The 27,996-nt window shown below is 38.8% G+C and overlaps 1 protein-coding gene and 1 non-coding gene across 4 annotated transcripts; both read left to right on the forward strand.

Annotated features, from left to right (window-relative positions):
• Positions 1–197: 197 nt before the first annotated feature.
• On the forward strand, positions 198–26,130 carry eif4g1a (eukaryotic translation initiation factor 4 gamma, 1a). Of its 3 annotated transcripts, none has more exons than XM_042718017.1 (34): positions 198–631; positions 8,106–8,185; positions 8,366–8,484; positions 8,573–8,656; positions 8,833–8,865; positions 9,924–9,944; positions 11,473–11,652; positions 11,739–11,823; positions 13,730–13,840; positions 14,179–14,330; positions 14,405–14,497; positions 14,584–14,662; positions 15,349–16,116; positions 16,209–16,297; positions 16,400–16,586; positions 17,284–17,417; positions 17,504–17,623; positions 17,714–18,121; positions 18,794–18,940; positions 19,033–19,269; positions 19,455–19,559; positions 19,729–19,998; positions 20,141–20,249; positions 21,771–21,885; positions 21,990–22,270; positions 22,365–22,489; positions 22,590–22,762; positions 23,551–23,676; positions 23,768–23,849; positions 23,936–24,034; positions 24,479–24,613; positions 24,744–24,825; positions 24,935–25,075; positions 25,441–26,130. In XM_042718017.1, the coding sequence occupies exons 3-34, from the start codon at positions 8,410–8,412 to the stop codon at positions 25,620–25,622; spliced, it is 5,028 nt and encodes a 1,675-aa protein (XP_042573951.1). In that variant the 5' UTR covers positions 198–631; positions 8,106–8,185; positions 8,366–8,409; the 3' UTR covers positions 25,623–26,130. The 3 variants fall into 3 exon arrangements, with proteins under 3 accessions (XP_042573951.1, XP_042573952.1, XP_042573953.1); XM_042718018.1 differs by having other exon boundaries at positions 17,729–18,121; XM_042718019.1 differs by lacking the exons at positions 8,833–8,865; positions 9,924–9,944; positions 13,730–13,840 and having other exon boundaries at positions 17,729–18,121.
• On the forward strand, positions 18,162–18,214 carry LOC122136407. The gene has a single exon (XR_006154107.1). It is a non-coding gene; the product is annotated as a small nucleolar RNA SNORD66 (small nucleolar RNA).
• Positions 26,131–27,996: the final 1,866 nt, after the last annotated feature.

A 27,996-nucleotide genomic window follows, 5' to 3' on the forward strand; every position in this document is an offset into this window, starting at 1 on the left:
TATTTATTATTTCTTACAACATTCCGTGATTTAATTTTGTAAATACGTGTGTATTATTTTTTTTATTTTAGTTTTGTACGCGAAGCTTTATAAATTAACGTTCATAATCTGTGTAAATTGAGGAGACTTTTATTATTGCTCCTTATTTGTACCCTTGGCGAATGACCCCGCAGCGCTCAGGTTGATAACCCGGAAGTACCCACGCGGCTCACTGAGCACTCCGTCCGGTTCTGCGGGCTCAAGGGGAGAAACGCTGAAGCACCATGGCTCTGTTCTAATCGCGTACATTAAGAGAAGTGTGTTCAATTTACCGGCAATCCGTCACCATCCGCGCCTTAAAAATGGACCTCCAGTCAAGAGGCTTGTCCTGGGGGCATCAACTTTGTCAGTAGTAACATCTGGAAACTGTATTTATTATTGTTTCCCCCCGTACTGTCACTTTTTCTCGCCTTTGCACGCTACATGGGATTTAAACCTAAAGTGTCAGCAGCTAGCCAACACTTCTCACTTGATTAACCCAAATATCCCTGTGGAAGCCAAGACGCCATCTGTTAGTAACAAAAAACAAACTTTCAAGAAACACGTTGACGAAGTCGTGCCCTCAAGTTTTCCCGTTTGTCTGCGGCGCCGGGTGAGTAATCCTGCCGTCTGTATGCTAACTTTGATAGCCGCGTTTAAACCGATAATCGTAGGGGCCAGGCGGGCCTAGATTCATCCTCGCGACGGCTTTAATGTTGATGTGTGCTCACGTATCAAACATTTTCTTCGTAAAACGCTTTTCTTTTAACTTGTCACTGATTATTTTCCCAATTTCCCCCCCTGGTATGTGTTTCTGAGGCTTTATTTCCCAGAACTTCGCTTGTTTTCAGTTTCACACATTCATATTGCTCATATTTCTGGGAGTCGGTTCTCTAAATTTTGGGTAAGATATAAACTCGGCACAGTTTTGTCCCGTCCCGTTGAGGTTTACACGGCCTATCGACCGTGGATGGCTCGTTCTCTGGTATTCGAGGGGCATTTGTGACCGTTAAATGTCTCATGTGACGCGTGGAAGGAATGTCGGCACGCGGACGCTGTAATAAGTTTGACCGATTTTTTTCCTCAACAAACTCGACTTTACCGATGTTTTATATACGATGCTGTAAACGAACCGGGGCGTCTATCTCACTGACCGTCGGCTTTCACCATGTCGTTGATTTAGAGGGGGTAGCTAATAAGCTAGTGCGGTGAAATCGACACTTCCCTTCACATTTGCTTTGGGCCCGGCTTGAGTTTATAGTTTTCTCAGATGGTTTTCGAGGTGGGTTTTCGTCAGATGGCGTGTGGGCGTCGTTAAATATTGGTTTGGGAATAAAACAGTGTTGTTATGGTATGGAAAGCGGAGTGGATCGGAACGTGTCAGTGCCATATGGAGGCTAGCGCAGTTAGCCACACCGGCAGTGCATCATGGCTGCGCTGTGACACGTCTGTAGGAGCAGATCGCTGCTTTCCTCACACTTCTGGGAACCCAGCGTGCACAAAACTCAACATTCGGAAAATGTTACCCTAGTGGTTTCTTTTTTTTCCAGCTCTACCTATGTGTTTTGCAATGAGTTAAAAACTATTTGGATGTAGGTGTTTCAGTATATGAAGAATTTCAAGTCAGCCTGGTTGGTTCATTTATTTCCTCGTGGCTCCTTCATATGAGTAACATCTACTTTTGTGTCATGCAAAAGAATGTAATTTATGATGGTAGCAGCATGAGGGTGAGTAAATGACAGTTTTCATTTTTGAATGTGAAATATGGCTCTGTGACAATCATTAAGGGTAATTGATTGTTGTGGCAGAGAGCATTAGTCAAGTGTGTGTGTATATAAATATACATATATACACATACATAAACACACACACACACACAAATACATACATGTATATAAAAATATATACAAATACTATGTACTTAGTTTAATATTTAAATTCTGAAAATTGTATTGTTTGATGGCAAAAGACATAACACAAATGTTTTTAATGGAAATACATTATAGAAAATCCAGGTACATAATGCGTGAGATGACAAAATATAATAGATATATTACAATCAAAAACATTACCTTGTTATAATAGTGTTTTATAATTTATATATCAATAACTATTATATATGACAAAATAAATAACCATGCTAGAATAGTTTAATATTATCCATTTATAATAGTGCTTTATAATTAACATGTACAACTCTAGAGTCTTGTCAATCTGTCATGTATACGCTGATAGCTCTGAAGTAAACTAACCTAAAACATAACCTGTTTAAGTTATGTTCAGAGAATAAGTTGCTATGGCTACTTACTTACCCTAAAATTGACCTCTGTTTTTAGAACCAAACGCTGAGTTTAAACTCAGATTATTTCAGTCAGTTTATTCCTGCAATTAGTTTAAATGATTACAAAGACATTTTTTTAGTGCTCATAAATTTTGTACAGAAATAGCGCAGTCCCTGGACAAGGATGAAATGTTCGCACATATATTTAGAGTACCTGTGTTTGAGCATGCCATAAAATGGAGTATACATTGATAGGCTGATCGTTCAAGCTCTAAAAAAGTATACTTTGTGCCTAAGGCCTTTTTATGCGTACGCGAGGGACAGCGTACAGTGCACGTGACTATCAAATATCAAAAATAGTCAAAACATATCAAAATAGTATGCGAACCACCTGATTTTTTTTCGCACATGCGCATTTAATTATTTTTGCAGTAATCAGTTGTTCCACAAGTTTGCGACTAGGGTTGTCAAAAGTACTGACTTCGGTACTGAAATTTAAAAAATGTGACCATACCAGCATTTTCTGTGGGAATTTTGAGTGCTGTTGTGTGGATTCTTAAACACTGCTGATTGGCCATTGTGTGCACACGCTCAACAGATATGTCTGTGATTGGCTACAATAGTCATCTCTTCATGATCTTCAAGCGTTTACACTGATACACACAGGAGTGTTTGAAAGCCGCATCTATAAGCGGATCCTTAAAAACGATGGTTGATAAGTTACTAAATGGGACTACAGGCGCTGCAGGAGACATAACGTCATCACACCAAACAGTTTATCAATTTACAGTATTTTCCAGGTGTAGTATAATTTTGAATACAATTAATTGTAGAATAACCAATTAATAGTTTCCCGCATTTTATATTATTGGTAGACAGTGTTTTTTTGTTTTGCCCTGAAATGCAACACAAGTGTTTGGATGGAAGATGCTCGTTTATCGCTTTCCTTCTGATGCGGAGACTCGTAAGGTAAACTCATATTACGATTATTCCATCTAAACACCACATTTACCAGCTTAGTCAAGGTGAAAGTGAAACTTTAACGATGCATAGTGCTTAAAGCCATGTTAAATTGAAATGTTTACAGCCACATGAAGCTGTTACGTAGCGTATAGATTGAGGGTTTTCTAGAAGCAAGGATAAAATAACATTGTGTAACTTATCCAGCCTATCGAAGCTTAAATGTGGTACTTTATTCACTAAAATAAGTTTAATCTTACCATATCCAAAAACTCGCTCACTCTGCTGTTATTTAATAGATTAAATGCACTAGAATTTTATTGAATAGTTCGTGGAGACACGTTTTTAATTAAAATATTAATTTTAATCAAGGATTTATTGACTTGTTGACTCATTTTGAAATGTACAGAAATATGTGCTTTCATATGTCCTTTAGTTATGATTATTTCATTTATTCACTATACTATTAATGTCTCTTCAGTTTTAGTTTGGCTCTAGTTTTGTATTTATTCCAGTTTATATGAAAAGGTTCATGTAACGTGGATTCAAATTCATATACAGAGTAAATCCTTTTCACTGAACACGTTAAAATTAAGTCTGAAAAAGTTGTGGGAAGCATGGGGGTGGTGGCGTCGAAGGCAAGAAAAAATTATCACCATAACTTTTTTCATATCAGTCTATATCTATAATTATTGCGATAAATGTCAAATCTTTATTTCTTTCAAGTTTAAAGCCAGATTTTTGCTCCAAAGTAAAAGTTGTAGAAAGCAGACCATTAATTTTCCATAACAAAATAAATATCTTAGTAGAACAATTTATTTCTTACTTTCTGCATGTTCTAATGAGTGAAATTGTTTCAAATCAAGAAACAGGTTTGGGTTGCCTGATAATATTAATATCCCTTTTTGTCTCGTAGAAATGCACATTTGATAGTAGTTTAAGTTAGAATGCAGAGGTAAATTTTTGTTCATTACCAAATTCAGTTAAGATCTCTAAAAACTGCAGCAACCTCAGTTTAATATGGTTAAATTTATTCTGACCAAGTTTTTATTTATTTTTAAATTAAAGGGGAGACTCCATCCCAAAATAAAAATTGTCATTAATCACTTACCCCCATGTCGTTCCAAACCCCTAAAAGCTTTGTTCGTCTTCAGAACATAATTTAAGATATTTTAGATGAAAACCGGGAGGCTTGTGACTGTCCTATAGACTGCCAAGTAAAATACACTGTCAAAGTCCAGAAAAGTATGAAAGACATTTTCAGAATAGTCCGTCTGCCATCAGTGGTTCAACCGTACTGTTATGAAGCGACGAGAGTACTTTTTGTACGAGAAGAAAACAAAAATAACAATTTTATTCAACAATTCGTCTCCTTTGTCTCTCCTCACATCACCGTTGTGCCATTTTGGAAAACACCTGCTGAATGCAAATTCCGTACGCTCTTCTGTGTCAGCCGCGCCACAAGGATAAGTTTTCTACGTGTATTTACGCTTTGATTTGAAAAAAAAAAAAAAAAAAAAAAACAGCACATCCTTGTGTGCTATGGATCTCATAGCACTGCTTAATGCTCGCGCGAGCAAGTAAACGTGTCTGGTGCAATGTGGCCGTTTGAACTGTGAGCCAAGCGGATAAACGGTCCGTGTTGCGTGATTCAAAAGAGCCGCGCTGTTTCATTACGCTTTTGCCACATCAACATTATATCGAACATTTATTGAACGCTCCATATCATTTTGAGGAAACTTATATCGCGATAATTATTGTTATCGAATTATCACCCAGCCCTACTAAATAGTGACTAAACACGACCCATTAATACATGTTAACCAGGACATCATCTAATAAAATCAGCATGCATCTACTATACACTAAAGAGCAGCTATGTGGTGGTTTTGGCTATATAACTGTTTTGTCTCGTGCAGTGCACTGCCTGTGTCTGAGTAATAAACTAAAAAAACAAAAAAAAATTGCATAATATTAACAGAGAAACTATGCTCATTTATAATTCCAAACAGTCAGTTAGAGACAGGTGCTTGGAAAAGCTGTTTTGTATTTAACTGATGAGTCTGCTGCGGTACAGCCAACTGAATACGCTGCTTCACTGCCGCTCAGTGCACAGAACAGACGGCGAGAGAGGCGACACTGTGCCGGAAAAGTCAGACCTCGCGCTCACGGGGCAGTACTGGAGAAATCTTCCAAATGAATGAAAGCTAAGGTTTATCCGAGCTTGTGTGTTTTTGTGTGTTTGTCGCGCTCGTGTGTGTGAGAAGTGGGAGCTGACGGCAGGGGGCTGTGGATATTTGTGGCAGTCACTGTGGATATTGTGGATAAATTCTTCTGTCATCACGTACTACTAGTTTCTACAGCTTCAGTTTCGGAACTTTTATGCGTAGTAACACATACAGCTGTTCTCTCAACACAGTGCAACAGTGAAAAGGGGCTCCTCTCAAATAGTGTCGCTTTCCAAATGTTATTTAAACGACATTATTCGGTATTATGTCGGCATTGCGTTATTTTAAAAATTCATAAAAGAAAAATAACCAACGATATTTGGTATGAACTGGTATAATGCCAAGCACTATGTAAAAGCCAGTCATTGATCATAACTCTACAACTCGAGCCTGGTGTTCCCTCCCCCCACCACCCCACACACACTTCATCTGGATGTCATGGATGGCTGGGCATCAGGCTATATTGAACATGTGCATGGCCTACCCTCCCCCCTCGTGCCATAAACATCCCATGTTTAGCTCGTTCATCTCTGTTTTATATGTCCTACTTTATTTACACCCATGAGACCAATGCCTTTCTGACCTGTTGTTCCCCTTTTTTTTCCCTTTTGAGAAGGAAATACATAAATGTAGTTTTGCCTTGGTGGTATGTCAAAGGCTCTTATGTTCCTTCTGAAGGAAGCACATTCCCCACGTGCTTCAGTTCCCCAGCATTGCTCACCTCCCCCATCTGCCCTTTCCCAGAAAGTCAGGTCTTTTTGAGAGGGTCTGAGGGTGTTTATTGGTTGCCATCTGTTGGGATCAAAAACACAGCGCAGGATGGTAAGTCCTGCCCTTTTGTGTGAGGGTCACAGGGGGCAGACAGACAATCCCAGAATGAAGAGCCTACATCTCTATAACCCATGGTCTGAGCTCTCCAGCTGCTCTCTTGCGGCTTCCCCATCCTTTCTCAGCTCAGCTGAGAGATGGCCTTTTTCACATTTCTGGGTTTCTCAGCAGCGGAAGTCATCATAGTTGGGTTAACTTGAAGAGCAGTGAATGGGAGAGTACCACAAATAATTTTTTTGCATTCCCATTTGCTCAAACAGCAAACGAAAAATTCCACGATAGTGTTTTCATGACTTACAATAAAAGGAAAAAAATTGGGAGAGACTGATAACGGCAATCAGAAGAGAGAGCGATGTCAAATTTACCATCTCTCCCATAGACGCTGCATTAGAAACACCCTCGCATTAGCGTTAATTTTTTTTGTAATTTGATGCAAAGGTAATATAAAAGAATAGTGTTATAAATGTACGTACATTTAAAAAAAAATACAAATATGAAAAACTTTTGATGATGTACGATGCTGATGACCGTTAAACGCGTCATCACAGTCTTGTGAAAAGGGTCCATTGTGTTAAATGCCCAGTCTGGTTCTGTGTGTTTGAGATCTGAAGGGTGTGGTGTGGTCTTATCTCAGTTGACACTAGTAGACCCCCACCCGTTCTTTACTTGCTCGCAGAGAGCATTCATTCAGTCTTTTCTGCGAGTGTAATCAGATACACAGTGTATGTTGCTGCAGCATAATTGGTGCATCTTATAGTTCCTGTCTTTGCTGCCATCATGTTTGACATTCAGATGTTTGTCACTGGAATTTGGTCCCTTGTTGTTGACGTAGCTGAAACTTTAACTCGTGTTCTTTGAAGTGTTTTAAGACGAATAGTGCTAGTTGTGGCATGTTTACTACCCATGAGCATAGTTCAGAAGTTTGGGGTTGGAATTTTTTTTTTTTTTTTTTTTTTTTTTTTAAGATTTTAATACTTCTATCCATCACTGATGCGTTAATTTGACAGTATACATTTCTAATGTTAAAAATTTTTTATTCTATATAAATGCTGTTCTTTAGAACTTTGTTTCCATCAAAGAATTTTGGAAATGTCATGGTTTTCACAAGATATTATGCAACATGTTTTCAACTTTTATAAGAAATGTTTCTGTAGTACCAAATCATATTAGAAAGATTTCTGAAGGATCATGTGACACTGAAGCTTCATTGATTTAGCTTTAATCTTGTTAAATATATTAACACAGAAAACTCTGCTTTTTACTGTTTTTAGTAAAAAAAAAAATAAGATAAAAATAAAAATCTGTCACCCTAAACATTTGAACGATAGTTTTTGTGATGTAATCAGATATTTGGAGTACGCATTCTACATCATGATGAGGCTGATTGTAGCTTGATTTTCGTTTGTCGAATGAAACTAAGCTATGATTGCATTATCTAATTTTGTTAGTCCCACTTTACAAAAACCAGATGGTTGTGGTTTCAGTGTGACTACAACATTTACATAACATTTTAAAAGTTATTTTAGTCTGACTGTTTTTTGTTAAATACATTTTCATTCCTACCAAATCAACAATTGCATTTGCATACAATGTACTTATTTACAGGGTGGATCATCGTCTTGTTGTACCTACATACAGAACTTGACTAAAAGATCTGATTTTGGTAGTGACATGAGCATTCCTACCCTGTCAACTGATTGATTAGTTTAATCTAATCTAATTGATTAATCTAGTATTTTTTTTTTTTTCTCGGTGCAATAGCAAACTAATTGCCTCTTATTTATCTCTAGGGTGAATTGCTAACACACTACACAAGGACTCACCCTGAGGGCTTTTCGATACCCCAGAGATTCATAATACTAATTTAGAGGTATGATTTTCACAAATTATGTAAGACGCACATTATTGTATACTTCACTTGCATGGCTGTAAAATTAGTTTTGATTAGTTGGCATTATAAAGCTCAATCTGTCTATATTATTTAAAAACATGGTTGGTTGTATCTGATTATTGAATCAAAAATTCAAATCATGTTTTCCTGATTCAATAGTTTGGTAGGTAAGTGTGAGGCCCCCTCATGCAGAACCACAGGAAATGAATAAACCACCTCAGCCTATAACAGGACCCCCTGCTGTTCCCCACCCCGCCCAATCGCCAGGACTGACACAGGTGAAAGCAGAATCGGGGAAACCTATGGTCGTGATGTGTATTATATGAGTCACGTTTAACAATATCTTTGTTTCCATTTGTTCCACAGGCTGCCTATCCCCCAGGTCAGCCTCCCTCTGTTGTTTTTCCCGGGCCATCTCCACAAATGAACACTGCACCACAACCCAGACAGGTACACAATCTTCAAGCTATGAAACTCTCCACCACTGACAAAGCTTTCAGTGTGTTTTGTGGCTTAGCTAGATGTCCTAATTTGTGCTTGTGTTTGAGGAAAAACTGCATGTGTGGCAGAGTCCGCCTCCTTTTTGCATATCAACTTTGACCTTTTACTCTTTACTTTCCTCCCAGTTTGCGCCAGGGCCTCGTGCTTTACACCAACAGGTACTACCAATTTTCATAAACTGGAACCTGCTTGATTTCCAAAGTCTTCTGTCTGTACACCCCCATCACCCCACACACACACACACACACACAAAAAACTAGTCTGTAATAAACTACAGGTTTTCTTGCATTTAGGTGCTGCTTTTGTTGGTGTTCTTTCAGTGTATTCATTACCATTTTCAGTAGGTTTGGGAATCCATATGTTTAGGGAATCATGTTATGATTCGATTAATTTTTTTTTAAGACGCATACCTGCTTCACAAAAAGCACTGAATGTTTAAATACAATTATTTACTTATTACAACAAACCTATTCATGATGTATCTTGATGAGTAACCACTTCACTTATTTTAATTGAAAACACCATTTCTTTCTAGTTAGATTTGATGTTAGAAAGTGATGACGTACCCCATACAGTCTCTTTGGTTTATTCGTTGTCATTGAGACAGTTTCAACCCAATCAGTCTTCTGATTGATTCTTTGAAAACAGCTTGCTCATTAGAGTTACTGGTAGTACTAAATGCTTTCTTTGTTGCATGCAACCAAGTTACTTTTGCATTCAGTCAAATAATCCACATGTAATTGGAATGAAATTTCAGTCGAGTTGAAAGGGGTGGTGTAGACCTGAAATAATCAGATCAATGTGAAAAAAAAAAAGCCATCAAGGCAAAAACAATTACACATGCTGTAGCTCTACTGTTATACTATACTATGTTTACGCAGTGGTTTCTACGTAGACAGAAGAATGCATGTTTGAGACTTGTTAACAGAACTGAACCTTCTAAATCTTTTAATTGATTACAATTTTCAATTCCCAACCCTAACTGCCAAAAACTGCATGTTTTAATAGTCTCATCCTTTCACACCATGGCCAGCTTGTTCCCTGTGTGCTGCCACTGACGATTGTACTTTTACTGTATTTCTCAGGCTGTTCTTAACTGCATGTTGGAAGCTTGCTTTCACTGCTGAACTCTTAACGTTTATTGCTGCTTCTTGTTGTCTGTTTTTCTCTTACGCCTTCTCTCCACTCTTTCTTCTGCCATTTTGTGTGGCTGAAGGGTGGATTCAGGTCACTGCAGGTAACTGGCCCTCTCACAGCCAACGTAATTAGACTGTCCAGTTCTTGTCATATATGCATGTCAAAGTGTACATGAGCATTTTAAAGAAAAAGCAAGTTACAAGTTATACTGACGAAGTTTGTACAATAAGACTAGAAATTTAAGAAAATGGGGTCATTTTGACTTTATGAGAAGGACCACAAAGGAAAATAGTTTTTTCTTAATTTTTGCTGTGAACTGGTGGCATGTTAGGAAAAAGTATGGTCTCACTAAGCGTTAGGTATTAAAGAATGAATGTGGCAACAGTATATGTCACACTTCTGCTCTTCTGTGTGTAATTATAATAAGCATCAATTATGTTTGTCAAATATATTGGGTCTCATTCATGAAACATTCGTAAAATATAGGAGTAAATTCTGGGTAATTTGCGCATAAAACTGACCTTCCCGAAAACTCTCTTCCAGATTCACAAACGCTTCGTATACATCAGATTTGATAGTTAAACGTGTATGTTAATGAATTCCAAATATTTCTTAAATTTGTGCACGCTCATTCACATAAGCATAATCCCCCCCTATGAATAACAGCTACGCAAATTGTGTGTCCAGGAATGCAGTGGAATATTCTGGTCTACTTTCTCAGGTTTGGCTCCAGTATATTGCATAAATGCTAAAAAGACTAATAGGCATGCCTAACAATATATATTCAATAACGTGTCCACCACAGCCTTTTTAGCTGGAAAAAATGTCAGGTGCTTTTCTCAAAATGACCAGCTGGTGGCGTTTGAGAACGCTTTGGTAGCAGTGTTTTTTGTTCGGAGGCCCTTTGATTTGTTATAATTTGGAATATCCATGGCAGTAATGCATTTATACTAGTATCTCATTTTGAAGAATATTACTGAATAAAAAAAATGCAGTAATCAGCAATATTAACTTGTCTTAAGTTATTGTACAAGTAGGATGATTGGTCGGTTTAGTATTTGTCCTACCCCTCCTCCGTTGATTGGAAGGCTGGGTAAAAGTGACAGTGACAAGCGCTGCATTTTACCCAAAGCTAAATAGTTATCTACTCGTCTACAAAAAAAAGAAACAAACTTTAAAATATAGAAAATATTATGTTTAAATATTAATATTAAAATATTATGATGGCAGTGCATCAAAATTCAGTGTCATCAGTTTGCCAAAAAGAACACAGAACGGATTATGCACAATTTACATGTGATGAGGAGCAGGTGTACATTTCTTTCGTACCAGCTAACATTTTGAAAATACGAACACTTTCATGAATCTAAAAAATTTACATCAGAATAGCTTTACGAACGATTTACACAAAATCGGTCCGCTCGTGTTTCATGAATGAGGCCCATTAATCTTAAAATATAGTCTGTGCTATTTTCCAAGATCATGTGACATTGACTGGAGTAATTGCTGCTAAAAAATTTAGTCCTGTTTGCATGGATGTGGATGTAGAAACAGTATAGAGGTAACACAACATGTGAATTTTGGACTTGTGTGACTTGTTTTCTGAATTTCTCTTATTTCATCAACAGCCGTACTACCCTAACCGGCCCAACATGCAAGGCAGTGCCCCTCGGGTCCAGCCCAGCAGCACCCCCCGGTCTGTTGCACCCACTCATGTCTACCAACCTACCTCACAGGTTATGATGATTCCCCAGCAACAGCTGCAATTCGCCAACACTCAGGGCCATGCCATTTTCCTGCACGGACAGGTAGCACATTGTTCTTTTAATAGCAAAGTTGTGCATTTTTTGTGAGGCTGTTCATGCATCTAATGACTTTTTGTTTTCTATTGTAGTACCGCACCCCCTACATGCCACCAACGCAGCAGTACTCTGCAGGCTTCTACCCTGCAAGCAGTCCAGCTGAATACGGTACATATGGTAAGAGGCTCTGCTCTGGGCCTCCCCTGTTTGTTTGAACCACCAAACCCTGTTTTTTATTACTTCTATATCTTGCTATTTTCACTCAAACATGGTCTTACACCAGTCTGTAAAACACATTGGATACCTGATAAATCTTTAAAGACACAGTATATAAGACTTTCGTCATAAAATATCCAAAACCGACTTGCACAGTGTGATATATTTCATGCAGTTGTGTACTTGTGTTATTCCGAAAGTTCCCAAGGATTTTGTAAATCCAAAGAATTTATAATTTTAAATAATGGCTCGTTCCTGGTCATTGTCACCTATAAATGACGTAATATCCACACTACCCTTAGTTTCCGCTTATAGAAACTATGGCAACACACAGACACAAATGCTGCTGTACAGTTAAACTAAATCCATTATGGCTGTTGCAAATAAAATGAAAATGAACTATAGTGTTGATGACTGCATTTAATTTAGATCTGCTCAATGTTGCGCCATGATTCTTTTTACGCGTTTGTACAGTGTTACGCATTATAACCAATCACACATGAGTCGGTTTAGCTTATGAATGCAGTGGCCAAGATGAGTTTTTTTGTTCTGTGCACATGCTTGCTGACTGAATTCAGCTCTCACGCACATTCTCTCATCATAAACAACAAAGCGCAGATGTATGTATGATGTAAATAAGAGATTCATTCATCAAACTGCGCATAGACAGTTTTACTGATTATAAGGGGAGTTTTTTGAGAGTGCTTTAACTCATGCTTGACTGAAGTTATGTAAATGTTCTTTGCTTGCTTTCTCTGTATAATTTATTCGCTGTTTGAATAAATGTGGAAGGTACCGGTAATAATAAAAAAAAAAAATTATTCATTACCTCATCCGTGAACATCCTCCTTCATAGCGTCATTAATCTTCGCCTTTGTTATTGTTTTGAAAATGCAACCTCTAGCGGTGAAAACTTACATATTGTGCATTTAACCTGTTAACATGCACCCCCCATTTTGGGACTCACAGCTTAAAGTGACCTACCTAACTTAAAATTGTAACCGTTCATGACAATGGTGTGCTACACAAACAATTTGGTTGTCTTTGGAGAGACCCTTTAGGCTTTGCTATCCATCATCCAGAGTTGATAATGCTCAAAAAGATAAAGTTATTGACACCGAAGTGCCTTGGAAAAAAATTTACTACACTGATTTTTTTTATTCCATATACAAATACATGAAATCAGTACATACTCTGATTGCCAGACATACAGCATTCACACTGATTGCTGGTGATACAGTCAGTAATCACATGCTGATGTGCGGTCATACAGATGGTAATCATACAGATGGCCGGCCATATAGTCAATAGTCACTCTTATGGCCATTCATATAGACAGCATTCACACTGATAGCTGGCCATACAGTCAGTAATCACACGCTAATGTGCGGTCATGCAGATGGTAATCATGCAGATACAGCCAGTTTCCCTACAAAACAACTGCTTTCTGTTTGAACTGGAACCTATTGTGAAATCTGTTACCCTCACATGAAATTCCAGATCACATTAATTGCTCCAGAAATGACTGCATTACCACAAAAATTTGCTGAACAACAGTGACTGGTGTGTGAATGTTTATTCCATTCTCTTTTTCCCTCTTGGAATATAAAATTTCCAATAGATTTTGCAACTTCACATTAGACTTATGACTGTTAGATCAGTCATATACATCAAATAATATCCCTGTGATATTTAACCACTAAACGCCTAGTTCTGCCTTTCATGTCTGCTCTTATTATTAGCTCACTAACCGTGTTTCGCACATATATCCGCTGCTTGTTGTTTCCTCTTCCTCACTCGCGACCTTTGTCTCTTTCTCTGTCTCTTCTTGCTTTCCTCTCTTCCCTTCTCCTTTGGCTGAGTTCAGATCCCTCTCTGGCAGGGAGGGAGAGGCAGGGGGGTGGGGGAAGAGGTGCAGGTAGAGAGAACGGACGTCTCTCGCTGCACGGAGCTCCTCTCACCTCCCAGCGCTATCCTGGTGAGTCTGAAGCACAGGGCTGTTTGTTATACATCTTGTCTTTGTCTTGGCCTGGCTGGTTGTTTTAACATGGCAGGAAGCATGTAACCTTTGATGCAATGCTACTTCAACCTTTGAACCTTCCTAGACAAAAAAACGACTACAAACATTCTGGGATCGATCTGTGATTTATCATTAAGTGAATTATCACAAGAATGATATGAAGTGGTGTTTTTCCCAGCGCACCAGAAAGTGTTTTCGGTGGGAGGGGAAATACTTAGCATGTGTGTCCCCCTCCCATTAAAGCTGATTCTCTCTTATTTTGGTATCTAATCTTTTCTTTTGTTGTTGTTGTCTAGCGGCTGCCTATTATCCTGCAACACAGCAGTACCCAACATCAGTGTCCACCACGCCTGTCATCATGAACTCCCCTCAGCAGCAACCAGCTCCACCTCCACAGCAAGCTCCGCCTCTGCAGTCAGGCCCAGTCAAACCGAGAGAGCGCAAACAGGTGGGTGGAAACAACATTTGGTGTGTTTTCAGTTTGATCCATTTGTCTGTGACTTACCAGCTGCTTCACTACAGATCAGAATACGTGACCCCAACCAGGGTGGACGTGACATCACAGAAGAGATCATGTCTGGTGGGAGAACGACCTCTACACCCACTCCTCCACAGGTTTGTTGATGGCTTCATGTGTTTAGAATGACATGAGCATGGCAAAAATTACATGCTGCTTTTAACAGATTGTTGTTTTTACTCAGACTGCTGGTCCAGAGGTGGGAGGTCCTGTCCAGACCAATGGTGAAAGTGTTCCACCTGTTGCTGCCGTGATCAGAGCTGGTGAGTGGGCTTTCTTGAAAATACTTCAATGTTAGCAAGAAATAAATTTTATTTGGACCAGTACTTGATTTTTATACACTTGAAGTTTATTTCATTATGAAAAGTGACGTTTTTCTCTAGGTGAAAATGACAGGCTTTGGTGTTAATCTGATTTTATGACACTTTTTGCTGAAAAATCAAAAACACATCAAAGGCCATCTTTTTGTGCTTCCTTTTTTGTCGTAGTAAGCTTGACTGAAATTCAGCATAACTGACCGGTTGTTTTTCAATTAAAAAGTGGCTTCACTTCAGTGTCCTCATTCACATTCCTATTAGTAATATGTATATGTAGTATTATGTTGTAATGCTTAATGTTTAAAACAACTCAAACATCATTTGTGAAACATCTTAAGTTGGAGGTTATCTTAACTGTTTAAGAGGTTATTTATGCTGATTACTAAGGACATTCCTATCGGGAATTCAAATTTGTAAGTTTTGTCTTTAGAACAATTTAAAGAGAAGAGATTTTAAGAACATTTTTGTTTTTAGGATAAAAACATTCGTTAGAAAATGAGAAGGAAAATAGCTAATAGCAAAGAAGAATTTCATACAAAAGAATGTTTTGTAAGAACCAGGCCAGTTTAAAAGTTAAAACGGCTTATTGCGCTTATTTTAAGAGTGTACTATTTCCTGTCCTTGATCCTCAGATGAGCAAGTGAAGTCCATGACTCCTCCTCCAGCTGTGTCCACCCCTCCTCCATCAAAGACACCAGAGCAAGCCCCTGTTGCATCTTTAGCAGCTGACTCTAAACCTGTGCCAGAGATCAGACCTGCTTCACCTGTGAGCAAGATTCCCATTCCTCCAGAAGAAGACCCAGAGATATCCCCAGCGCTCACACCTTCTCCTCCTCCCGCAAGCAATCCCCAACTTTCAAATCCTCAAACTGGTGACAGTGTGGATGCTCCAGTACTCCCTGATGCCCCAGTTCAAAAGGAGGAGCCTGAGGATGCCCCTCCAGTGGAGCCAACTTCTACTGTGGTTGAGAAAGAGGAGTCAGAGGTAGCCATAGAGAAAGAGCCTGAACCTGTGGTTGAAACGGAGGCTGCATCTGAAGTATCTAGCCTGGCTGCTATCATCTCCTCCCCTGTGGAGCCTCCTCCTGCTGTAGCTAAAGATGGTGAGGTTGCTTCTAAGGATACCGACCCTCTATCCATGGAGACACCCGTTCTGGAGCCAGTCGTTGATGAGCCAAAGGAACAGCCTTTGCTTAACGGTTTGACTGAGGACTCTGCAGAGGCTCCAGTGGTGAAGCCAGAGAGCTCCACTAATCCAGATGCTGAACAAGTGGTTCCTCAGGTCCTACAGAGCTGCCTTATGGCTGTGGAAGCACCTGTAGAGGAAGCAGAGCAGGAGAAAGCAGAGGAGACGCCTGCCCCTGTAACAGTCTGCCCTGTTGAGGAAACGACTATGCAAGGTGGGGAAAAAGTTATTGTGGAACAATTAGCATATAGTTTTTTTTTTTTTCTCCTTCAGGATGAGGTTTGACTTTAGTTTCTCTCTTCCTAGCTGCCGTGACAATAGTGCCAAAGAAGAAAAAGAAGATCAAGGATCTGAATAAGAAAGATGTCGGAGATGTCCTAGATGCCTTCAAAGAGGTTTGTATAATATGGCACGTCTTGGCTTTATTACAGTAGGACTTCTGTGACTGTTGTGAAGAGTACAGTTGTGCATTTATAAATCTTCTGTATCTGTTTCAGCCTGAGGAGGAAAAGCCTGCTCCTGAGCCAGAGGTTGCTCAGAAAGAGCCTTCCCCTGCCCCAACCCCTGCCCCACCACCTGAAGAGTCCGACGAAACGTGGGAGGACAAAGAGGACAAGCTTGACACAGAAAATACTGAGCCTGAGGCGTCTAAACTTGTGGAACAGAAGTATCAATATAAAGAAGGTTAGAAGTCAGATTATTTGGGTCTCGTTTGATAATGTTCATCCTGTTTTACATATTACAGCATTATACAAGAGTGCTATTATTTAGAACAATTTACTGTAAATAGACTATTGTTCAAAAGATTAGATTTAAATGTTTTTGAATAACCTCTTACTCTCACCAAGGCCGCATTTAATTTTTATCAAAAAAAAAAAAAAAAAGGAAATCAGTAATATTGTGAAATAATATTAATATTCTATTTTTATACATTTTAAAATATAAATTATACCTGTGATGGCAAAGCTGTATTTTCAACTGCCATTACTTTGCCTGTCACATGATCTTTCAGAACTTCTTCTGAAATATCAGTGTTGAATAGTGGTATCACTTACCACAGACTTTTAAATATATATATTTACATTAATGCATTTGACATGTTTTGATAAAATATTTTTTGGAGTTAAATACATTATTTAAAAATTGACTTTCATCGCATTTCTATTGTGTGTTTTGCAGTGAATAAAATTAACATTTTAAATTGATATAATTTGATGGGAATGCAAAAAAAACAAAACATAATACTTGGAAAGCTGGTTCATGATGTCTCAAGACTTTACTGATTTTTAGTTTGTCTTGAGCAAGGCAAATTCACCGTGTCTTATTCTAAATGTTTGTGGGCCTGTTTTGCAACTTTTCTCTCTTCACTCTCCTTTTGCAGAGCAATGGAAGCCCATCAACCCAGAGGAGAAGAAACGATATGATCGAGAATTCCTGCTTGGGTTCCAGTTCAAAGGTGCAAGCATGCACAAGCCAGAGGGTTTGCCACACATTAGTGACGTTGTCTTGGACAAGGTGAGGTTTTTATATTTGGTTTAACTTGTGCTGTCTCCTGCTAAAAATTATATTCACCCTCTCGCTCTTTGCTGTTTGGACAACAGGCAAATAAAACCCCCTTACGGCCCTTGGATCCCAGGAGTCTGATGAACTGTGGGCCTGATTTCACACCTTCATACGCTAACTTGGGTAGACCGTCATCGGGAGGAGGAGGGCGAGGACCGGTAAGTTGACTCTTTCTATACACTCATGATTCAAAATTCAGTTAAAAGTAATGTGGCTGTATGTTGAGATCGATCATTTATTTTTAAAAGTTGCACTCCTCTCAGTCTGCACGGCGCCCTCAGCCAGGTCGAGGCAAAGACCAAATGAACCGCAACCCCAAGATCATCACCAGCTTGTCTCTTAAAGACAATGTGGAACTCAACCAGGCTGAGAACGCTTGGACGCCTTCAGTGAAGAAGCAAGTCCGAAGTCGTGGAGTAGAGGAGGATGAGGAAGAGACAGAAGCTGTGAAAACGCAGGAGCTGTTCCGCCGCGTACGCAGCGTCCTTAACAAGCTCACGCCACAGATGTTCCAGCAGCTGATGAAGCAGGTGACAGAGCTCACCATAGACACAGAAGAGAGGCTCAAGGGTGTCATTGACCTCATCTTTGAGAAAGCCATCTCCGAACCCAACTTCTCTGTAGCTTATGCCAACATGTGCCGCTGCCTTATGGGGGTGAGTAACGTTCGTCTTTATGTTGGCTTGCATGCATGGGCTTCAGTGATGACTTCCATTTTGAGCCACAGGTGTGGGCCACTGATTTAGAAACTGTTGAGCTTTTGATAGTGTTTGTGATTAATATGTTTCATTGATTTGTCATTTCTGCAGTTGCAAATGTAGATGATTCATTTTTCATCTTTTAGTGAACTATCCACTTGTTGGACTCGTATTGTTTCAAATACATAATACTTTAGTTCATCTTCGAAGCATACGAATGACAAAAAAAAACAAAGATTTGTCACTCGAGTGGAAGTCCTTTTTGCCAAAAATGTGTTCAAAGTTAAAAACATTGTTTAAAAAAAAAAAAAAAATCCATATGAAGCAAGCCATTTAATCCAAGTGAAGATGAGATTACCTATTTATATGATGAACTCATTTAAATTGAGCCTTTTTTAACATATTGATCAATGCACATACATGTAGAGCTCATCAAATATTGTCAACGGAGGCTTCATCATCTTTGATGTGTGTAAACAAACCTCATTGGTTCTCGCACAACAAATCTGTACATTTGAGCTTTTGTGTTTACCACATTGGAGTAATTGGTGACAAAATTACCTGAATTGCTAATTTAAGAAATATAAATGGGGAAATAATTGAAATATTGTTACTGATTTGCTTTTCCAGCTTAAAGTCCCCACTTCAGACAAACCGGGAGTCACTGTGAATTTCCGTAAACTACTACTCAATCGTTGTCAGAAGGAGTTTGAAAAGGACAAGGATGATGACGAGATCTTCGAGCAGAAACAGAAAGAGCTGGATGCTGCCGCTGAGGTCACGCCTTGCCACATTTGTTAACAATCAGCTCTGTACAAGGTGTATGAAATAGTTCTGTTGCAATTAAAGCAGTTTTATTTTTACCTTAGGAAGAGGAGCGTCAGCGCCTGAAGGAGGAGCTGGAGGAAGCCAAGGACAAGGCACGTAGACGGTCGCTTGGAAACATCAAGTTCATCGGAGAGCTGTTCAAGCTGAAAATGCTGACTGAACCCATCATGCATGACTGCATTGTCAAGCTCTTGAAGAACCATGATGAGGAGAGCTTAGAGTGCCTCTGCCGGCTGCTCTCCACTATTGGAAAAGATCTAGACTTTGAGAAAGCTAAGGTACAGCACAATTTGTATTTATGCATAATGCTGTGATGGACCAGACAAATGCCCATCAGATTATGAGTGTCACAGTTATGTTAGGTCTACATTCCTTTTGCATGTAGTATATTTTTCCGTTGTATAGAATTTTGTAGTAGTTTAATTTGTTACATTCAGATTTAATTTTACTCTGTTGTATGCAGCCTCGAATGGATCAGTACTTCCACCAAATGGAGAAGATCACTAAAGAGAAGAAGACTTCTTCTAGAATCCGCTTCATGCTTCAGGATGTTTTAGACCTCCGAAAGGTAACCACATGTTTGGTTTAGCAAATTTTCTCAGTAACAGTGGCATTTGCACAAGTATTTGGCAGAAACCTCATTTACATTTCTTAAAACACATATGGTGAGTTTCAGTTCTTCTCACTGTTTATATCTTCATTCTTTTAACTGTTTATATATGGTCTCTGTCACACAGAGCAACTGGGTGCCCAGAAGAGGAGATCAGGGCCCCAAAACCATCGATCAGATTCATAAAGAGGCAGAGATGGAAGAACATAGAGAGCAAGTCAAAGTACAGCAACAGCTGCTGTCTAAGAAAGACTCCAGTCAGGGTCGAGGGGGCCGTGGTGGGCCTCACTCCTCTGGGGGCCGTGGTAGCCAGACCCAAGATGAGGGCTGGAACATAGTGCCTATTACCACTAAAAGCAGACCGATTGACACCAGCCGCCTCAGTAAAATTACTAAGGTTAGGCTTTGTGATGGTTTTTTTTTCTGTTTTAGAATGCGACTTGTAGAATTTAGTTGTTAAAAATTGACATGTTTTCATAGCATAAGGATTTCAGTTGTTTGATGTGCTTAGCCATGTTTCTCCTGTCTTTTTTCTTCAGCCTGGTGATTTCAGCAACCAGCTGCTGGCCCCGGGAGGAAAGGGCTCATGGGGTAGCTGGGGTAAAGGGAGCAGTGGAGGCACAGGAGCCAAGTCCACTGGAGATCAAGGTGAGCAATCGCCCAGTCTTATTTACCTTGGACCTCACAAAGCATAGAGAAGCCCAGCTCTTTAATAATCTAATAGATACTGTTAGTTTTAATTGCTGCTGTTTACCAAGGCAGTGGACATGAGTGATACCTCAAATCATGTGACTTTAGGAAAAGTTAATTCCCCATTTAAATTAGACTTTTTTTGTTTTGTGGTGGATGATAAATCTGGAAAAAAAATAAAAATATAGACTGGTGATTGTGATAAATGAAGACACAAGACTGGGCCTCTGGGTGAGAACAACTGCTATACATTGACAGAGGGACACGAATCTTATCTAGGAATTAGGGGTGGTCCAATTGTGATTTTTTTTTTTTAGGCCGATCACAGAAAGCAGTATCTGCCGATACCGATCACCGCTACTGATCTTTTTAAAGCCTTCTTTTTATCATTTATATTTATTTATAGTGATACTCCAATCAGGATTTGTAGACATTTATTCAGGACCTGAATTTCATTTTTGAAAAGGGGTGGGGTGGTTCCCCTCTTAGGTGACTCTTATGAGAGGGGAAGCATCACGGACTGTGCTTTCATACAGGAGTCCGCTACTCCTGTATGAAATTTCAAAATTTCAAAAATGAAATTCTTGAAATTTATCATCCAGATTCAACATTTATCCATTATTTTAATTTCAAATCCAAACAATGCTTTTTCAGCACTGCAGTTCTTTTTTTTTTTTTTTTTTTTTTTTTTACATGGTACAGTAATACAATCTTTTCACAGACATGTTTAAACACAATAAATATAAGCAACACATTATTCACTACCTTTTATTTTCGCATTTACTGCTAGATTTAAGTTGCACAAGCAAGTGGCAAAACATTTAAACTGCTTTTCTTACGTTATCACAAACTTACCATTGACAGAAACAGTCAGCTCTACTGCCTTTCCCTTTGCATTGAAATCTTTATTACATTATAGACAGACACAGATACAGATTCTAAAGTTGCACTCTTTCTTTTAACTTGCCTTCGGATGTTTAGTCATGTTTATTTTGTTGAAACTGGTATTAAAGTGGAAGAGATGATCAGTTCATGTGCGTCTGTTGAACTGAGGCGCTACAGCGATCTGTCACTCCACATTAAACAGCACCAAAAAGGCATTTATTGTTTGAAAAGTGCAATACAATGGACAGAATTTGAAATCTGAGACTCTTTCATATTAAAAGTACCAAAGCACAATGCTTATTGCAATATATTGGATGGGAGGCGCCCTTCAATGTTCCATCCATTAACTGAAAACAGGCTAGAGTTATCGATTCTTGGGATATAACAATGGATATTTTGTAAAAATAAGAATCGACAAAAATCGATATCTATTTTATTTTTTTTTTATTTAATTTTTTTTTACCAAGCCCTACTCAACATTGGAGCTTGCGTTTTGCATGAGCATCTCTTATTTTCTTCAGAAAATGTAAAGATATGGTTGTCAGTGTTTTTATGGTAAATGCAAGTCTAATGCTGTCCTTTAATCTGATGCAGACCAGGGGAGACCGGCCACTAGCACGCTCAACCGCTTCTCTGCATTGCAGCAGTCTGGACCACCTTCATCGTCGTCCTCCTCACATGACTCTGATCGTAATCGAGTGCCACAAAGGTAATTTTGTAGTGCTGTTTTTGTTTTGTAGGGCAAATGAGTACTTCCATCAATGCTGCATGTAATCTAATTACACAAGTTGTAATTACACATCTGCTGTGCAGGAACAGCTCCAGCAGGGACCGTAGCGATAGAGACCGTGGTGACCGAGACCGCGGTGACCGAGACAGGGATCGCTTTGACCGATTCGATAGTAGGAGGGAAGACCGGGACCGAGGCCTCGACAGGCCCCGTCAGGCAATCACCAAACGCAGCTTCAGCCGTGAAAATGAGGAGCGCAGAAGAGGCGACAGCCGTGGGCCACCGGATTCTGTACGCCGTGTGTCCAGCATGACAGATAACCGCGATCGTGGTAGTCGAGAGCGTGATCGAAGCAAGGAGACAGGTAAGAGTTGATAGTCTTAAAGAACCGTGTAGTACAGATCTTTGAGTTGATGATTCATAAATTGATCAACTCTTTACCTGGTTGGGTTTCTCAGTGAAGCCAATGTCGGCTCCTGCTCCACCACCACCTGTTCAAGCCAAACCTGCCCTGAGCGAGGACGAGCTGGACAAGAAATCCAAATCCATCATTGAAGAGTATCTCCACATCAATGACATGAAGGTATGTACAGCCATATATATTACTGACCCAGAAAACATTTTGAAAATAACCTGTAAATTCACCCTGGCATCTTCCACTTATTCATGTTACTCTTTTGTAGGAGGCGTTGCAGTGTGTGCAGGAGCTGAACAGTGCCTCTCTGCTCTTTGTGTTTGTGCGGAACGGTGTAGAGTCCACACTAGAGCGCAGCACCATCGCTAGAGAGCACGTGGGCCTGCTGTTTCAGAAGCTTGTTAGTGCTAGAATATTACCTCCTGAGCAGTACTACAAGGGGTGAGTTCATAGACCGCTGCAGTTTATTATATGCAATATTTTTTGTAATTTAAATTATTTAAAAAAATATATATATTTTTTTCAAACCGTGGTGTTATTGCAGTGTTTCCCGTACATTGATTTATTTGTGCCGGCCTGCCACTATACCAAACTGACCGCCACAAATAGATTTTCCAAAAGGTTTGACTTAGTTGAATAAACATTAGCACTGCACGTTTCAAAATCAAAACCCGGTGTGGGTTTTTAATATCAATGTATTTCTGAAGGAAACCAACTATCTTCAGAAAATTTTGGATGTCATTTTCATTTCATCTTGCATGTAATGTCTGACAAAGCAGCGTTTGCTGCCAGTATTCTTACTGTCCCAGGCAGTTGTCTCTTCCCAGATGTTTGTTTAAATTTGCCTAAATACATAAGTAGCTAGATGATAGAAGTCATGATTCCAAGGCCATGAAATCTCTCCTATATTTGTATTTTATTGTTTATATACTATAAGTTTTAGTAATATTGTGTGCTTTTGTCTATTTTAATACAGTAGTCAACATTTGAAGATCATACCCGTTCATTAAAAAACCAAAACAATCCCTGTTCTTGTCTTAGAACAAATTTAAACTTTTTTTTTGATCCACTTCAAATGTTAACTACTATATTTATATTGATTGAGTTTTAATAAAATAAGTTTAAGGACTAAAATGATTTCAATTAGCTTGAGGCTTCATGATTTCTACACAATATAAATGGTTTCTTTGCGGCTGTGCACTTATTTTGTTTGATTTCACTCACTCTAGACTGCAGGAGATTCTGGAGATAGCAGATGACATGGCTATTGACATTCCTCATATTTGGCTCTACTTGGCTGAGATCATCACACCCATGTTGCAAGAGGGAGGCATCCCCATGGGCCAGCTCTTCAGGTTAGCCACTCAACCTTGGTTTTCAGATACCTATATGCAAAGATTATAAACCATCAACTAAAAGCATCTGACCTTTTTAAATCATCCACAGGGAAGTGTCCAAACCTCTTCTCCCTATGGGCAAAGCAGCAGTCTTGCTTGTTGAAATACTTAACCTTCTCTGCAGAGGATTGGTAAGTATCATGCTGTGGCAAAAGCTTATGAAACATTTGCATATATTGCAGTTTCAGATTTTTTTTTTTTTTGCCTGTGTTCTCAGAGCCACAAAAAAGCTGGAGTGATGTGGTTGGAGGCAGGACTCAGCTGGAAAGACTTTCTGCCTGAAGATGAGGATGTCAATAAGTTTGTTACAGAGCAGGTACTAAAAGCTGTTTTGTACTGTACTGACAGGATCAACATAATTTGTAAAAAGTATATGTAAAAAAAAAAATACTGCACAAATATTATTGTGCTCGAATGTTTTACTGGCAGCATCCAAAAAAAAAAAAACTTTATTTTAAGTTTAGTAATCATCATAACTCCTTTCTCATGATATTATTCTTATGATGATTCTTTGCCTTCAAGAAATTTTCTCTGACAGTGCCACAAAAGAACAAGACATTTTTTGTGTGTTTGCGTGAAATAATTCATGAAGTTATTTTCCTATGCAATAAAATTGTGTATTTTACATGCACTTGTACATATGCACACACCATATATATATATATATATATATATATATATATATACATACACACACACATGCATATACTGTGCATATGTCTTTGTGAGCCTGAAGGTCATTAAGATGTTATATTTGCAGAAAATGGAGTTCACTCTGGGTGAGGAGCCTGAGAAACCCAGTAAGAAGGAGCTGACTGCTGAGGAGCTGAGTAAACATTTGGACAGGTTGTTACAGGAAAAAGCCAACAACCAGAGGATCTATGACTGGGTAGAGGTAAGTGTGTGTGCTTTGGCTGTGATTCAAGGCTCTTTAATCAAACATTAAGGTATTGCAGCGATCTGCATTGTGGGTATAACATTATGCACATGGGACGTGTACCGACTGGCGTTTCTCTCCTTTAAAGGCCAACCTAGATGAGCAGATGTTGAGCTCCAATCAGTTTGTGCGGGCACTGATGATGTCTGTGTGTCAGTCTGCCATTATATGTGAGTGAATCTATTAGATGCAATCCACTTCCCACACTTTTGACTTCAGACCTGAACTTGCACTGACTTGTACTTGATGTTAATTGTGTGCATTAATGAACTGTTATAGGTGAGAACCCCTACAAGGTGGATGTGGTGCAGATTACCCAAAGGGCCAAGCTGCTTCAGAAGTACCTCTCTGATGAAACGAAGGAGCTGCAGGCACTCTATGCTCTCCAGGCTCTCATGGTGCAGATGGAGCAGCCTGCCAGTGAGTTTTTTTTTTTAAACACTTCCTCCTTTTCAGTCATGCACAGATGAAATTGCATTCTTAATGCCCAAAGCTTTTAGTAATTTCTCAACATTACATTTATAGCACAAAAAAAAAAAAACAGTAATATTCTGAAATAATGTAATTTAAAAACTTTTAATTATTAACATTTTGATTGTCTTGTGATATATTACTCCAGATAATTCAGAAATCATTCTAAGATGCTGATTTGCTGCAGGAAGGTCTTTACTGCCACTTTTGATTAAATTTAATACTTCCCTGCTGAATATAAGTTACTGTTTTCCAACAAAAAAAAAATACTGATGGAAGTGTAGCTGAATAAGTGTTGTCTCTGTTTTGCCCAGATTTACTGCGCATGTTTTTCGACGCGTTGTACGATGAGGACGTGATTAAAGAGGATGCCTTCTACAAATGGGAGTCCAGCAAAGACCCGGCCGAGCAGCTGGGGAAGGGTGTGGCTCTGAAGTCCGTCACTGCCTTCTTCACCTGGTTACGGGAGGCCGAGTCCGAATCGGACAACAGCTAATCCTGAACTTTGCTAGCCCAGGTAGCACTGGAGAGAATCTGCTGCCAGGGACTAATGAGAGGAGGATGTCTGACAACTAAGTTGAACTTGATCCTCGTAAAGCCAATCTTATCTGTTCGGGGAGGCTCTTGACAGATATAAACTACAATCATTTCTCAGTCATTTCTTTTGCTCTCTATATCTATTGTGGCTAATGTCCACCAAAAACAATAAAATTAAAAAAAAAAAAAAAAAAAAATCTGCAGGACTGCTTAAACGTGTTACCAATTCATCGTCATTTATTTTTAAAGAGAAATTCTTGTGGGAAAAAGTACAAACCAACGCTGCTCTTACATGTTAATATAGATTTATATGCAATGTGGTATATGACAGAACAGACATGGTGTCATATATATTATGTAGAGGGCGTGACTGTGATCATGTCTTTTAGGTTTGTAATGTCGGATCAAACGCGGAGCTCTTACAGGCGTTTTCTTTCATGTGCGTGCGAGAGGAGTCGTTTTTAAATCCACAGAAACTGATACATGAGCGTAGTATTTGATGAATTCTCTTAAGTGACGAATGAAATTTGAGTAGCGTTTGTATTTAGCTTTTTTTGCTTCCTGTATCCTTTAGAAAGGGGTGGGCCTGTAGAACTTCAGGATGATGGTCTTGGATGGACTTTGACCTTTTTTGACCTTAGTGCTGCTGGATGAGGTGGGGGTCCAACATGCTTCCTACTAAGCCATCCTTGTCCTGCTTCCTAGCCCACACTTTTGCGTCTTACCTCTCTTGAAGAACGGATGGGGGACTTTGAGAAAGCCCCACTTGAGCAAGCCTGCGGTGGAATTTTAAGAGAAATCATTAAAACTTGAAGCATATAGAAAAATCCAACTTGATGAAATGACAGTAATGATCCTAAAGCCTTTTCTACTTGCAAAGTGGAAACACATTTCAGGAGCGTTCTGTACATACATATGGAAATGTTGTTTTTTTTTTTGTTTTGTTTTTGTTTTATTTTCAGAAATTAAAAAAATAAAAATCAAATCCAATTACATTTATCCAACAAAAAATAAAAGTTCACCTTCATGTAAACTTAACATTTGTTTTCTTCCAGATGGTAAGAGGTGCTTGCAATGATCCATTGATTAGTTTTATTGAAAAAAAAAAGTGTAAATATTTTTTGCTCTCTTTATTATTTAAGGAATTAAATGCTTTCGCATCAAACTGGAAAACGTTGGAGAGATGAAACATTGCAAATAATAAAAGATTATCAAGTTGCTAAGTAGAGTGTTTGAGGGATGTGGGGTCAGTTTTTTTGCACATGCACATTGTGGTATTTTCATCATGGGAAAGGTACAATGAGTTTTCTCTGTGGAGAAATTCATTGTTGGTGCTTTAATGCTGTAATGAGTCTTCCTGCCAGGAGAGGGCCTGCTGAACAGATTGTGACGGCTTTGCTCAAATGCCTAATTTCAACAGTTTTTTGTTTGTTTGTTTTTGGTGCAGATGGCAGGGAATTCAGTTTTCAAAGTTTTTAGTTTTAGTATGAAATTTTAAAGATGAGCAGTTTCTGGGCTGGAAACGGAAAGAAAACGGGTTGTTTCAGAAAGCTAGCATATGTAGAGACGCTGCAAAGTAAGGACGTTTATGCTGACTTGTATTGTGCTATACACTAGGTGTGTGCTACTAATATTTATGGGTCATTCCATAAAATGAGTGCCTTTTTAAAAAGGTGCTTTTAAATTAAGACTTTAAGAATTGTATCGGACAGTGAAAGTGTTAATTGTGTTGGGAACTTGGGACTGAATTTTAATATTTCTAGATAGATATGCTTAAGGAAGGGCTTACGGTTCATTATGAGCCTTTTGCTCAAGGTCTTGATACTAAGGTTTTTATTAGAGAATTTATTGTTGATATTTCACATGCTGTAGAAAAATCATGGCAATAAGTTGACTAAGTAATCCCCTGCTGACAACTTGTATTTATATGGCAAAGTACAAACTCTTATTATTGCTGGATGTGGCCTTTTTTCTCCCTAATCAAAATGTGCATATTTGGTAATAGAGTAAGCAAAAGATGTTGAAATGGGTTATTGGGTTTTTGTTGAAATGTGATGTTAGCTTTAAGTCTTATACAGAAGAACTATATATGAATATATATTCATTTTCAAGAACTTTCAATGTGTGCTTAAGGACAAATTGTCAGTAGAGACAACCTAGTCACGGAAGGTAGACAGATCCTCTAACAAGTTATTTTAAACCACAGTCCACCCTTGAGACAGGACTAGCTTATTACACTTTTTCCATGTATCACATGCACAGCTGCAGTTATGGTTTCTGCCTGCTGCTGAATTAAAGATTATTTCTTTTCCTCTGAATGTGCTTTACAAAAG

Source organism: Cyprinus carpio, chromosome B2 (assembly GCF_018340385.1).
Source record: "Cyprinus carpio isolate SPL01 chromosome B2, ASM1834038v1, whole genome shotgun sequence".
In the NCBI taxonomy this organism is placed as follows: domain Eukaryota; kingdom Metazoa; phylum Chordata; class Actinopteri; order Cypriniformes; family Cyprinidae; genus Cyprinus; species Cyprinus carpio.

What these genes read in the sequence shown, in the direction of transcription:
- eif4g1a (XM_042718017.1), top strand. Translation starts at nt 8,410, where the DNA reads ATGAATAAACCACCTCAGCCTATAACAGGACCCCCTGCTGTTCCCCAC. An exon ending in CACCTCCCAGCGCTATCCTG is followed by an intron (nt 13,841 to 14,178) that starts GTGAGTCTGAAG and finishes GTTGTTGTCTAG; the next exon opens with CGGCTGCCTATTATCCTGCA. An exon ending in GCAGATGGAGCAGCCTGCCA is followed by an intron (nt 25,076 to 25,440) that starts GTGAGTTTTTTT and finishes TGTTTTGCCCAG; the next exon opens with ATTTACTGCGCATGTTTTTC.